A 12,884-nucleotide genomic window follows, 5' to 3' on the forward strand; every position below is an offset into this window, starting at 1 on the left:
ACCTCCAGCAGAGCCTGAGAGACAGCACTGATGGTTTAACAGTGAACCTATTCTTGCCACTGAGCTTTAAAAAAAAAAAAAAGTGAATCTTATAGATTCTCCTTATAGGAGACAGAAGCTCTTTCCTTTTGAAAAGAATAAATTGAGTACCAGGAGAAGGAAGAACATTCCAACAAGTTATGCAACAATGACACTAGGGTGACAGAAAGAAGACAATTAATAAATCTACCAGTAAGCCAGGTGCAGTGGCCTATCCCTGTAATCCCAGTGACTAGGGGGTCTCAGGCAAGAGGATTACATGAGGCCAGGAGTTTGAGATCAGCCTGGGCAACACAGCAAGACCCCAACTCAAAAAAACAAAGCTGGGTGTGGTGACATTCATCTGTAGTCCCAGCTACTCAGGAGGCTAAAGTGACAGGATAGACAGCATGAGCCCAGGAGTTCAATGCTGCAGTGAGCGCTGATCTGCACTGTGGCCTGGGTGACAGAGTGAGACCCCATCTCTAAAATACAGTTTTCAAAAAGAAAGAAAGAAAAAATCTACCAGTGGCTCTATAATTACTCCAAAATAAAAAGTTTTCAAAAATCTTTGACCTGCAGCCAGCACAGTTTGCCATGGCGACACACATTTGCTCCTTCTGCTGCCACACTCAGGACATTCTGCTTCTTGATATGGAGTATCTGGTAAGAAAAAGAAGGAAAGGAAAAAGTTTCTGGGAATAAATGTTGGCATGATAACATCATGATTGGCACAAGTACAATGGTCAGCAGTAAACAAAGTGCATCATCTTTGTTAAACTCACAAAATTTGATTAATCCAAAACAGTGTGTTTTACATACACACATAAATCAGCACTGAATATTTCTGATTCTTTTTTTTTTTGTTTTAGCAACAGTGTTCCACAGCTGGAAAATAAATCACTCAGACCCCAAATGACAGTAAGAGTTGAAAACTCAGATACTTTTTGTTACCACAGATGCTACAGAGAAAGACTCATAATCTGTTTTTATTTTTTAAATTGAGACAGAGTTTCACTCTTGTTGCCCAGGCTGGAGTGCAATGGCGTGATCTCGGCTCACTGCAACCTCCACCTCTCGGGTTCAAGTGATTCTCTTCCCTCAACCTCCCAAGTAGCTGGGATTACAGGCATGCACCAACACACCCAGCTAATTTTGTATTTTTAGGAGTGACAGAGTGTCACTATGTTAGTCAGGCTTGTCTCAAATTCCTGACCTCAAGTGATCCACCCGCCCTGGCCTCCCAAAGTGCTGGGATTACAGGTGTGAGCCACCAAGCCTGGACCAAAATTATAATCTTTAAGACAAGATTCCTCATGCAAACTATGGCATGCCCTAACACGGGGCAATTTGCCATATCTGAAAGAAATATATGTGGTGGCTAAGTCTCGGAGCATCCACTGCTCAGAAAGAGGGAAACAAGGACTCTTCAGGTCCCTTAAAGCCTCGGATTCACTGAATTACTCAAAACTGAAACAGTGGCCAGGCACAGTGGCTCATGCCTGTAATACAAACACTTTGGGAGGCTGAGGCAGGAGGATCGCTTGAGCCCAAGGGTTTCAGATCAGCTTGGGCAAAACAGCGTCTCTACAAAAAATACAAAAAATTATCCGGGCATGACGGTGCACACCTGTAGTGTAGCCCCAGCTACTCGGGAGGCTGAAGTGGGAGGATCACTTGAGCCTGGGAGGCTGAGGCTGCAGTGAGCCATGATGATGCACTTCAGCCTGTGTAAAAAAAAAACAAACACAAAAAACCGAAACAGTGGTACCCCAGGTACACACTCTTGTCCTTTGATTATCTATAATCTTATCCTATTTCATTATATAATTCTATAATCCTTAATCCATCATTCATAAAAACTTTTACGTGATACAAGATTCTCCCCCTTTTATAGGTAAATTATTCAATAATAGAAAGGCATAGTAGTTTACACTAGCAACATATCTCCCTTTAGAGAGCATAAAGTGTTCTAAATTCTGAGTATCTCTCATCAATGATGAGAAAATGGCACTGAATTTCAGCTTCATCCCCAATCAACAAAAGATGGCTGCAGAACTGGCAACAAAAGCTGCATTCTCTATTAATGAGAATTCCTAATTACCTCTTCAAACTTCCAGAGCAAAAGCTTTATTTTGGTTTTTATTTTGTTTTGTTTTGTTTTGTTTGAGACAGTCTCATGCTGTCCTCCAGGCTGGAGTGCAGATCATAGCTCATTGCGGCATGAACTCCTGAGCTCAAGTTATCCTCCCACTTTAGCTTCCTGCAGCCTCGACCCCCCAGGCTCAGCTGATCCTCTCATCTCAGCCTCCCAGGTAGCTGGAACTACAGACCTGTGCCACCATGCCCAGCTAGTTTTCTGTATTTTTTGTAGAGGTGGGTTTCGCCTTGTTGCCCAGGCTGGTCTCTAACTCCTGGGCTCAAGTGATCTGCCTGCCTTGGCCTCCAAAAGTGCTGGTATTACAAGAGTGAGCCAACACGCCTGGCCACAATTCTTACCCTCATTTTTTTCTTATTGTTGTCATGGACCCTTTAAATAATCTGTTGATACATAAATAATTCTTACAACTCAATGACAAAAATAATTATTACAACTCAATTAAAAAATAGGAAAAGGTTCGGGCACAGTGGCTCATGCCTGTAATCCCAGCACTGAGGGAGGCTGAGAAGGACAGATTGCTTGAGCCCAGGAGTTTGAGACCAGCCTGGGCAACATAGTGAGAAACTGTCTCTACACAAAATATAAAAATTAAGGCTGGGTGCAGTGGCTCAGGCCTGTTATCCCAGTACTTTGGGAGGCTGAGGAAGACAGACTGCTTGAGTCCAGGAGTTCAAGACCAGCTTGGGGAACACAGCAAGACCTTATCTTTTTTTTAAAAAAAAACAGAGCTGGGCATGGTGGTACATGCCTACAGTCCGAGTTACTCAGGAGGCTGAGGTGGGAGGATTGCTTGAGATCCTAGGAGGTGGAGGTTGCAGTGAGCCAAGATCGTGCCACTGTACTCCAGCCTAGGCTACCAAGCGAGACTTTGTCTCAAAAAAAAAGGCAAATGATCTAAATAGACGTTTCTCCAAAGAAGTTATACAAATGGGTAGGAAGCTCATGGAAATGTTCAATGTCATTAGCCATCACAGAAATGCAAATCAAAACCACAATAAGATACCACTTCATACCCACTAGGATGGCTATACTCAAAATTACAGATAAGTGTTGGCAAGGATGTAAAGAAATTGGAACCCTCACAGACTGCTGGTAGAAATGTAAAATGGTGCAACAGCTTTGGAAAAAAGTCTGGCCATTCCTCAAAAAAGTTAAACACAGAGTTATCATATGATCTAGCAATTTCACTCCTAGGTAACTATCCAAGAGAAATAAAATCATCCACACAAAAACTTGTCCATGAATGTTCATAGTAGCATTATTCACAATAACCAAAAAGAAGAAACAACCCAAATGTCCATCAAATGGTGAATGGATAAATAAAATGTAGTATATTCATAGAATAGAATATGATTTGGTGGCTGGCTGTGGTGTCTCATGCTTGTAATCCCAGCACTTTGGGAAGCCGGGGCAGGTGGATTGCTTGAGCCCAATAGTTTGAGACCAGCCTAGGCAACATAACGAGACGTTGTCTCTATAAAAAATATAAAAGAATTAGCCAGATGTTGTGGCACATGCCTGTAGTCCCAACTACTTGCGAGGCTAAGGTGGGAGGATTGCTTGAGCCCAGGAGGTCCAGGCTGCAGTGAACTGTGATCATGCCACTGTACTCCAACCTGGGTGACACAGCAAGACCCTGTCTCAAAAAAAAATTTGTTTTAATTTATAAGGAATATTATTTGGCAATAAAAAGAAGTGAAATACTCATATAAGCTACAATGTGGATGAACTTTGAAAGCATTATGCTAAATAAACAAAGCCTGTCAAAAAAACTACATATTTTATTATTTTATTTATTGATTTACTTATTTTTATTTATTTATTTATTTTTGAGATAGAGTCTCACTCTGTTACCCAGGCTGGAGTGCAGTGGCGTAATCTTGGCTCACTACAACCTCCGCCTCCTGGGTTCAAGCAATTCTCCTGCCTCAGCCTCCTGAGTAGCTGGGAATACAGGCATGCACCACTACACCCAGCTAATTTTTGTGTATTTAGTAGAGACAGAGTTTCACCATGTTGGCCAGGCTGGTCTCGAACTCTTGACCTCGTGATTCACCCATTTTGGCCTCCCAAAGTGCTGGGATTACAGGCGTGAGCCACTGTGCCTGGCCTGTTTTGTTTGTTTGTTTGTTTGTGTTTTGAGACAGAGTCTCACTGTCTCCCAGGCTAGAGTACAGTGGCATGATCTCGGCTCACCATAACCTCCACCTCCTCCCTCTCAGACTCCCCAGTAGCTGGGATTACAAGTACCTGCCACCACACCTGGCTAATTTTTGTATTTTTAGTAGAGATGGGGTTTCGCCATGTTGGCCAGGCTGTTTTAGTGGTTGCCAGGGGCTGAGGAGTGATTAGGAGTGATGGATAAGGGGTGTGAGGTTTCTTTCTGGTATATTGAAAGTATTCTAAAATTTATTATGTTGCTTTATGTACAACTCTGTGAATATACTAAAAGCAAGTGAGTTGTACATTTTAACTAAATTGTATGGCATGTGGATCATATCTCAATAATACTATTTTTTTTAATAAAAATCTTCAGTTCAGACTTAAAAAATAACCTGTTGATAGCTAACTCCCCTTTTAAAAATGCATCAATAGGCCGGGTGTGGTGGCTCAAGCCTGTAATCCCAGCACTTTGGGAGGCTGAGACGGGCGGATCACGAGGTCAGGAGATCGAGACCATCCTGGCTAACACAGTGAAAACCCGTCTCTACTAAAAAATACAAAAAACTAGCTGGGCGAGGTGGCGGGCGCCTGTAGTCCTAGCTACTCGGGAGGCTGAGGCAGGAGAATGGCATAAACTCGGGAGGCGGAGCTTGCAGTGAACTGAGATCCGGCCACTGCACTCCAGCCCAGGCGACAGAGCGAGACTCCGTCCCCCCCAAAAAAATGCATCCATGGGCCAGGCACAGTGGCTCATGCCTGTAATCCCAGCACTTTGGGAGGCTGAGACAGGCAGATCACCTGAGGTCAGGAGTTTGAGACCAGCCTGGCCAACATGGCAAAACCCCATCTCTACTACTAAAAATACAAAAATTAGCTGGGCGTGGTAGTGCATGCCTGTAATCCCAGCTACTTGGGAGGCTGAGCCAGGAGAATTGCTTGAACCCGGGAGGCGAAGGTTGAGGTGAGCCAAGATTGCCCCACTGAACTCCAGCCTGGGCCACAGGGCAAGACTCCATCTCAAAAAAAAACATAAATAAAAAATTCTGACTCTTCTCTGAAACTGCCAATGGCTTTCCATCTCACTCAAGTCAAACTCAAAATCTTTACAATATCTAGAAAGCTCTGAGTGAACTGCCTCCTGCCCCCTTCCATCCCCTACCATTCTTCTTCACTGTGGTCCTGTCACACTGACCTCCCTGCTGTTCATCCACACAAGCTAGGAATATTTCAGCCTCAGGGCCTTTGCACTTGCTAATTCTACTTTTAAGTTCTTCACTTTTTTTTTTGTTTTGCGACGGAGTCTCGCTTTGTCCCCCAGGCTGGAGTGCAGTGGCGCGATCTCAGCTCACAGCAAACTCTGCCTTCCGGGTTCATGCCATTCTCCTGCCTCAGCCTCCTGAGTAGCTGGGACTACAGGCGCCTGCCACCACGCCTGGATTTTTTTTGTATTTTTAGTAGAGACGGGGTTTCACCGTGTTAGCCAGGATGGTCTCGATCTCCTGACCTCATGATCCGCCTGCCTCAGCCTCCCAAAGTGCTGGGATTACAGGTGTGATCCACAGTGTCCAGCCTTTAAGTTCACTTTGATATCTACATGGTTCCCTTACTTACTCAAGTCTTTGTTCTAATGTCACCTGCTTAGAGATGTTTTCTCTGTCTATCCCACATAAAATAGGACCTCCTTGTCACTCTAGTCCCCATAACATGTTTTATTTTTATTCCCAGCACTTACTGCCACCTAAAATATAAGCGCTTGTTTATTGTCTTGCATTAGAATATAAGCTCCTGGAGCGCTGGAACTTTGTCTTGATTATGGTTTTAGTCCAGATCTCAGAACAGTGCCTGGCATATAGCAGCCACCAAATACTACGTTGAATTAATAGGAAAAAAAAAAAATCAAAAATCTTAAAAAAATTTAAGAGATACAGACATGATACCTATATACAGGCAATACTAGTAATGATTGAGGACAATACTTACTGCAGCACCAAACTTCTGCTGGAATTGATTAATGACTGTGTATGTCACCTCCTCTTCCTCTACAGGACAAGGATCGCATTAGATATATTGCTCTTCCTCAGCAACAGAATAGCTTTCCCACTAATTTTGGCCATACTCATATATTCCTACCCTATTGCAACTTAAACGTCTAATGTTATTTCATTATCACCTGCATTAGCCCATCACACAGTGAACACTAATTAACATCTTGTTTGTCAAATCAGAATAAACAAAAGCCCCACCAATGATAATCTTACAAACTGAACTGTTTAGATGTTCTGTGATAATCCAGTAACGTTTCCCTCCTCATAGGTTTATATCTTGAATACTTCAAGGCATACACTTTTTTTTTTCTTTTTTAGACAAAGTTTCACTCTTGTTGCCCAGGCTGGCGTACAATGGCACAATCTCGGCTCACTGCAACCTCTGCCTCCCGGTTTCAAGCAATTCTCCCACCTCAGCCTCCTGAGTAGCTGGGATTACAGGCGCCCACCACCAAGCCCAGCTAATTTTTGTATTTTTAGTAGAGACAGGGTTTTGCCATGTTAGCCAGGCTGGTCTCGAACTCCTGACCTCAGGCGATCCACCTGCCTCAACCTCCCAAAGTGCTGGGATTACAGGTGTGAGCCACTGCGCCCAGTCAAAATTTGTTAATATTTTATTTAAATTGAGATGGGGTTTCACCATGTTGCCCAGGCTGGTCTTGAGCTTCTGGGCTCAGACGGTCTGCACAGTCCGCCCACCTCAGCCCCCTGAAGTGCTGGGATTACAGGCATGAGCCACCATGCCCAGCCTTATTTTATTTTATTTTTAATAGAGATAGGGTTCCACTATGTTGCCCAGGCTGGTCTTGAACTCCTGGCTTCAAGCAATCCTCCCACTTTGGCCTCCCTAAGTGCTGGGATTACAGGCATGAGCCACTGTGCCTGGCCTTGTTTTGTTTTTAATGAAACAAACAAAAAACAAACAAAAAACAAAACCCCAAAACCCTACAACGGCTTCTCCTCTCATTTCAGGGTAAAAGTTTAAGTCCCAGTTGGGCGCGCTGGCTCATGCCTGTAATCCAGCACTTGGGGAGGCTTAGGCGGGCATATCACAAGGTCAGGAGCTTGAGATCAGCCTGGCTAACATGGTGAAACCCCATCTCTACTAAAAATACAAAAATTAGCCAGGCACAGTGGGCACGCCTGTAGTCCCAGCTACTCGGGAGGATGAGGCAGGAGAATCGCTTGTACCTGGCAGGTGGAGGTTGCGGTGAGCCAAGATCGTGCCACTGCACTCCAGTCTCGGTGACAGAGTAAGACTCCATCTCAAAAAAAAAAAAAGATTAGCCAGGCATGGTGGCACATGCTTGTAATCCCAGCTACTGAGGAGGCTGAGGCAGGAGAATCACTTGAACATGGGAGGTGGAGATTGCAGTGAGCCAAGATCGCACCACTGCACTCCAGCCTGGAGGTCAAAGCGAGACTCTGTCTCCAGAAAAAAAAAAGTGTTAAGTCCCTACAAAGCTCTACGAACTCCTCTTTGACTCACTGGTCCCATCTCATCTACTGCTTCTCTCCCTGCTCCAGCTGCTCTGATCTCCTTGCTGTTCCTTCAAGATCCTGGCATGTTCCTATCTCAGTGTCTTTGTAATTTTTTGTTTTTCAGCCTAAAGCACATTTCCCCAAGACATCCCTAAAGCTTGATCCCTCACCTCCTTCAGGCCTTTACGCAAATATTATCATTTCAGCAAGACTTGTCCTGGATACCCTAAAATTGCAAAACCACCCTCCCTACATACTACTTCTTTTCCATTATTTTCCTCCCTAGTATTTGGCACTATTATAGTATGTATTTTACTTATTTATCTTATTTAGCATGTGTTTGCTTCTCAATAAGGGAAGGGATACCATACTTCAGAATCCCCAATGAATGAGTGTACCCCAATAAATGAGTACACACACAGTATGCACTCAATTATTAAATAAACAAATTAATCACAATATTTTATCTTAATTCAGAACCTAGAAGCAATGGCTCAGCTGAGCATTCTGTAGAGAATCTTGATTCAGGGTTATACCAACTTTAAACAGTAAAGAGAGCCTAGTTGAATTTGACTGACTTGGTTAAAAAAAAAAAAAGAGAGACAGAGAGAGAGAGACTAGAAAATTCAGAGCCTCAGCCGGGTGCGGTGGCTCACACCTGTAATCCCAGCACTTTAGGAGGCCAAGGCGGGTGGATCACCTGAGGTCGGGAGTTTGAGACCAGCCTGACCAACATGGAGAGACCCTGTCTCTATTAAAAACACAAAATTAGCCAGGCGTGGTGGCGCATGCCTGTCATCCCAGCTACTTGGGAAGCAGAGGCAGGATAATCACTTGAACCCAGGAGGCAGAGGCTGCAGTGAGCCAAGATCACACCATTGCACTGCAGCCTGGGCAACAAGAGTGAAACTCCGTCTCAAAAAAAAAAAAGAAAGAAAGAAAGAAAAGAAAATTCAGAGGCCCTATACTCACCTGATGGGCTGTACGTGAGGTCACTCAGCAGAGAGGTAGTTGGTGCTTCAGGGGCAGAAGAAACAGGCTCACATGCATTTAGGTCTTCAACCTTCATTTTCTCCATCCGGGTTCTTTCTGCATTTAGACTATCCTTACAAGAAACAACATTTGGGTGAATTTGTTCTTTGTCGTTGACACCACACACAGATTTTGCGACACATTAAGGACAGTAGTCCTTCATTAACTAGAGGACCCATTTATCCACTGATTGCATTGACTTGAGGGTGCTATCTAACAATGGAAGAAAACACCTATATATTTCTTCTCATTTCTATGTCCTTATGCCAAGGAATTAAGCAGCTGGTGACTTAGAGTTAAGGCTGTCTACCTTAACTCTTTTTGTTTTGCGACGGAGTCTCAAAACAATGTGCACATTTGGGAAACATCATAATTAAGAAAATTATTCCATCTTACCTAACAGAAGATGCTTTTTCTCTCACTGAGCCTTGTTCCACTTCATCTAGTAGTTCCACTGTAAAATAACCAAATGGCTTCCAACAGAGTTTCCAATCAGAAATCAATTAACTACTCCACTACCCACACACTCCCAGTTTAACCATGTACTGCAAACAATAGTTGGAAATGAAATGTTAGTCCATAGAGGCTTTTACTGGCCAGCAATAAATACAACAGAAGAGATCATCTAAAGTACCAAAGACTCTCAATATTCTATCCCTACAAAGCTTCTTGGTTATCTAGAAGGATTAGAAACCTTTCTATATATCCCCTTCACCCTTTTTGTTCTAGGGAACCTTTGTGGTCAAATTAGTTCTAGAGATTTCTTTCTCACTCATCCCAATCTTAATGCACCTTCCCGCACATGGTGTGCTGTTTGAGGGTTTTCCCTTTTTTTTGTTTTTGAGACGAGGTCTTGCACTGTCACCTGGGTTGGAGTGCAGGGGTGCGATCTCGGCTCACTGCAACCTCTGCCTCCTAGGTTCAAGCGATATTCCTGCCTCAGCCTCCCAAGTCCCATGCCTGGGACTATAGGCATGCACACCACCACGCACAGCTAATTTTTGTATTTTTAGTAGAGAGGGGGTTTCACCATGTTGGCCAGGATGGGTCTTGATCTCTTGACCTCGTACTCCGCTCACCTCAGCCTCCCAAAGTGCTGGGATTACAGGTGTGAGCCACCACACCTGGTCTCATTTAGGTACTTTTCAAGCAAAAAGCTTCTATGTTTCAAAAGTCTCTTTTTTCTGTACTATCTAGAAATACTGAATCTGGAGCAGCGAAAAGGTAAAATTGACTGAAAAATGCTGATTAGCCATTATTATCCTTCATCTTGACAATTTTTATCCAAGATACTTTTGGGGAAGACTCCTCCATGGTTGATTGGGTCACAGGACAAAGAAAGAAATGACTATCCTTAGAGCTTAAAAATTATGAACAAAGCCTATAATCCCAGCACTCTGGGAAGCTGAGGCAGGCAAATCATCTGAGGTCAGGAGTTCGAGACCAGCCTGGCCAACATAACGAAATCGTGTCTCTACTAAAAAAAATACAAAAATTGGGCTGGGTGCAGTGGCTCACGCCTGTAATCCCATCACTTTGGGAGGCCGAGGGGGGCGAATCATTTGAGGTCAGGAGTTTGAGACCAACCTGGCCAACATGGTGAAACCCCGTTTCTACTAAAAATACAAAAAAAAAAATAGCTGGGTCTGATGGCGCACGCCTGTAATCCCAGCTCCTGGAGAGGATGAGGCAGGAGAATTGCTTGAAACCCCGGGGGCAAAGGTTGCAGTGAGACAAGTTCGCACCACTGCACTCCAGCCTGAGTGACAGACTGAGAATCCATCTCAAAAAAAGTATGAACGAAGGCCAAATCCTGGAGAAGAATTTAGGAGGCGATGAATTCCGTGCGTACAGATCACAAAGCTGGTTAGTCATCAGCCTCCTGAGTTGGGGAGACGATAGCAGTGATTCCTTCACTTCTCTCTACAAACCCATTCACAGGCTAGCTTTGCTCCAATCCAGAGCTGTTTCACTGCAAAGGCCGATAGTGAAAACACAATTAAGAACTCCAACTATCACCACTATCCCTGCCATTATAAAAGAGTATTCATGATAGAGTGTTCATGACAGCATACGCAATGAGAAAGAAATAGTTAGGTAGCTGTCCAGACTTGTATTCCCTGAAGTGGCTCTGGATTGGCAGTCATTAATTTGGTGAGATTTTCATTTCCTCCTAAATTCTAGTTTTCTCACAAAGCAAAGCAATCTTTCAAGCAGTAGTAAACTCTCATTTACAAGAGTCCTTTCCTTTCTTTAGATCTGCCCCAAAGTGAGAGATGCACAGTCCTAAGAGGTCCCAGAGCGCTCATTCCTCCACTCCTTCTATCTAGCTCCTGATCTGTACTCCTTAAAGGGCAGAAGCACAAAGCTCCTGGGTCCTTGAAAGCAAGAAATGTTCTTGCTTTCTCTTATCCTACTTGACATGTATGAAGCACACTGATGAGCTTCTACAGCTACTCTTTCAGGCAAACAATTGTACTTACTCTTGCTAAATGGTTTGTGTTAACAGAAATAAAGAATAGGGCTGCTTCCTGCCATTCCAAAATCTGAAAAGCTCTGAAAACCAAAATTTTGTTGTAACTCTTGGTGGCAAAACTTGACCTGATATGCTATTTATAGTCTGATTTTTTTTTTTTTTTTGAGACAGAGTCTTGCTCTGTCGCCCAAGGTGGAGTGCAGTGGCACCATCTTGGCTCACTGCAAGCTCCGCCTCCCGGGTTCACGCCATTCTCCTGCCTCAGCCTCCCAAGTAGCTGGGACTACAGGTGCCCGCCACCACGCCCAGCTAATTTTTTATATTTTTAGTAGAGATGGGGTTTCACTATGCTAGCCAGGATGGTCTCGATCTCCTGACCTCATAATCCACCCACCTCAGCCTCCCAAAGTTCTAGGATTACAGGCGTGAGCCACCGTGCCAGGCCTTATAGTCTGATTTTATTCCACTTAGTATGACTGTCCACCAATTTCTCTGGAGAAATGTGTTGATTATAGAGTACTGCCCAGACTTTCTGGAGGTGTTATATAATATAAACAGCATATACTCCATTACATTTTCCAAAAATCCAGAACAATTCTTGATTCTGAGACATTTGGCCCCAAGGTTTTGGATGAGGAATTGTGAACGGACTGTGAATTTTAAGTAGCTTGCTTAGCAAGACTATCCCTTCCTGTTCACGTTCCTAACTGCCTGCTGGTCCGAGTCTATAGTGATAATCACCAGCAGACCTGACATTGTAAAACCAAAATGATTATAATTCTATAAGACTCTTTTACTCATAGAGTACCCACAGAAGCAGTAAGAAGGATCAATTCTCAAATACCAACTTTAAGAATTCATAAGCGCAACACTAAAGGCAAGACAATATCAAAATTGGAATGAAATCTCAGTACTAGCATTCAAGGAACATGGGGGTCTCACCATTCACAATCTCATGCCCAAAAAACAACTTCACTCCTGGGACACTTCGACCTGTCTCCACATTCTTCACTGTTACAGAAAACAATTCATTCGGTTAATAAAAAATAATATTTTCCTAAAACTCTAAGAAAATATGATGCCTTTCAAAATTTCCCAAGTCTGAGTTTTATTTAAAAAAAAAAATCACGAAAAAAATCTCCAAATCTTCCCCCAAGGAATGAAGAGTCAATAATAAATGACAAAGCTGCAGCCTTTAAACAAGTAGTATAAAAAAAACAAGGGAAACCCCATTAAGGTCCAGGAGAAACTAAAAAGTATAGTACACTGGATTTAAAATTCTCCTGAGACTATTCTAAGGCCTTTGGGGCTAAGGACTGTCTATTAATTATATTTCTATTTATTTTTACTCCACTTAACTCCAGAAAAAAAATGTAAGGCAGCCCACAACTTCTTTTTTTTGAGTCTCGTTCTGTCGCACAGGCTGGAGTGCAGTAGCACGATCTTGGCTCACTGCAACTTCTGCCTCCCGGGTTCAAGCAATTCTCCTGCCTCAGCCTCCCGAGTA

General features: G+C 43.4%; 1 protein-coding gene across 1 annotated transcript in view; it reads right to left on the reverse strand.

Annotated features, from left to right (window-relative positions):
- Positions 1–12,884, reverse strand: part of EXD1 (exonuclease 3'-5' domain containing 1) — a 44,680-nt gene that overhangs the window by 19,703 nt on the left and 12,093 nt on the right. The window contains 5 exon segments of the mRNA XM_033190462.1: positions 595–681; positions 6,323–6,381; positions 8,842–8,969; positions 9,298–9,355; positions 12,320–12,388. Of these exon segments, the coding sequence (XP_033046353.1) occupies positions 595–681; positions 6,323–6,381; positions 8,842–8,969; positions 9,298–9,355; positions 12,320–12,388 (401 nt within the window).

This window comes from Trachypithecus francoisi, unplaced genomic scaffold, assembly GCF_009764315.1.
Source record: "Trachypithecus francoisi isolate TF-2019V2 unplaced genomic scaffold, Tfra_2.0 Lachesis_group3, whole genome shotgun sequence".
NCBI classification, from domain to species: Eukaryota; Metazoa; Chordata; class Mammalia; order Primates; family Cercopithecidae; genus Trachypithecus; species Trachypithecus francoisi.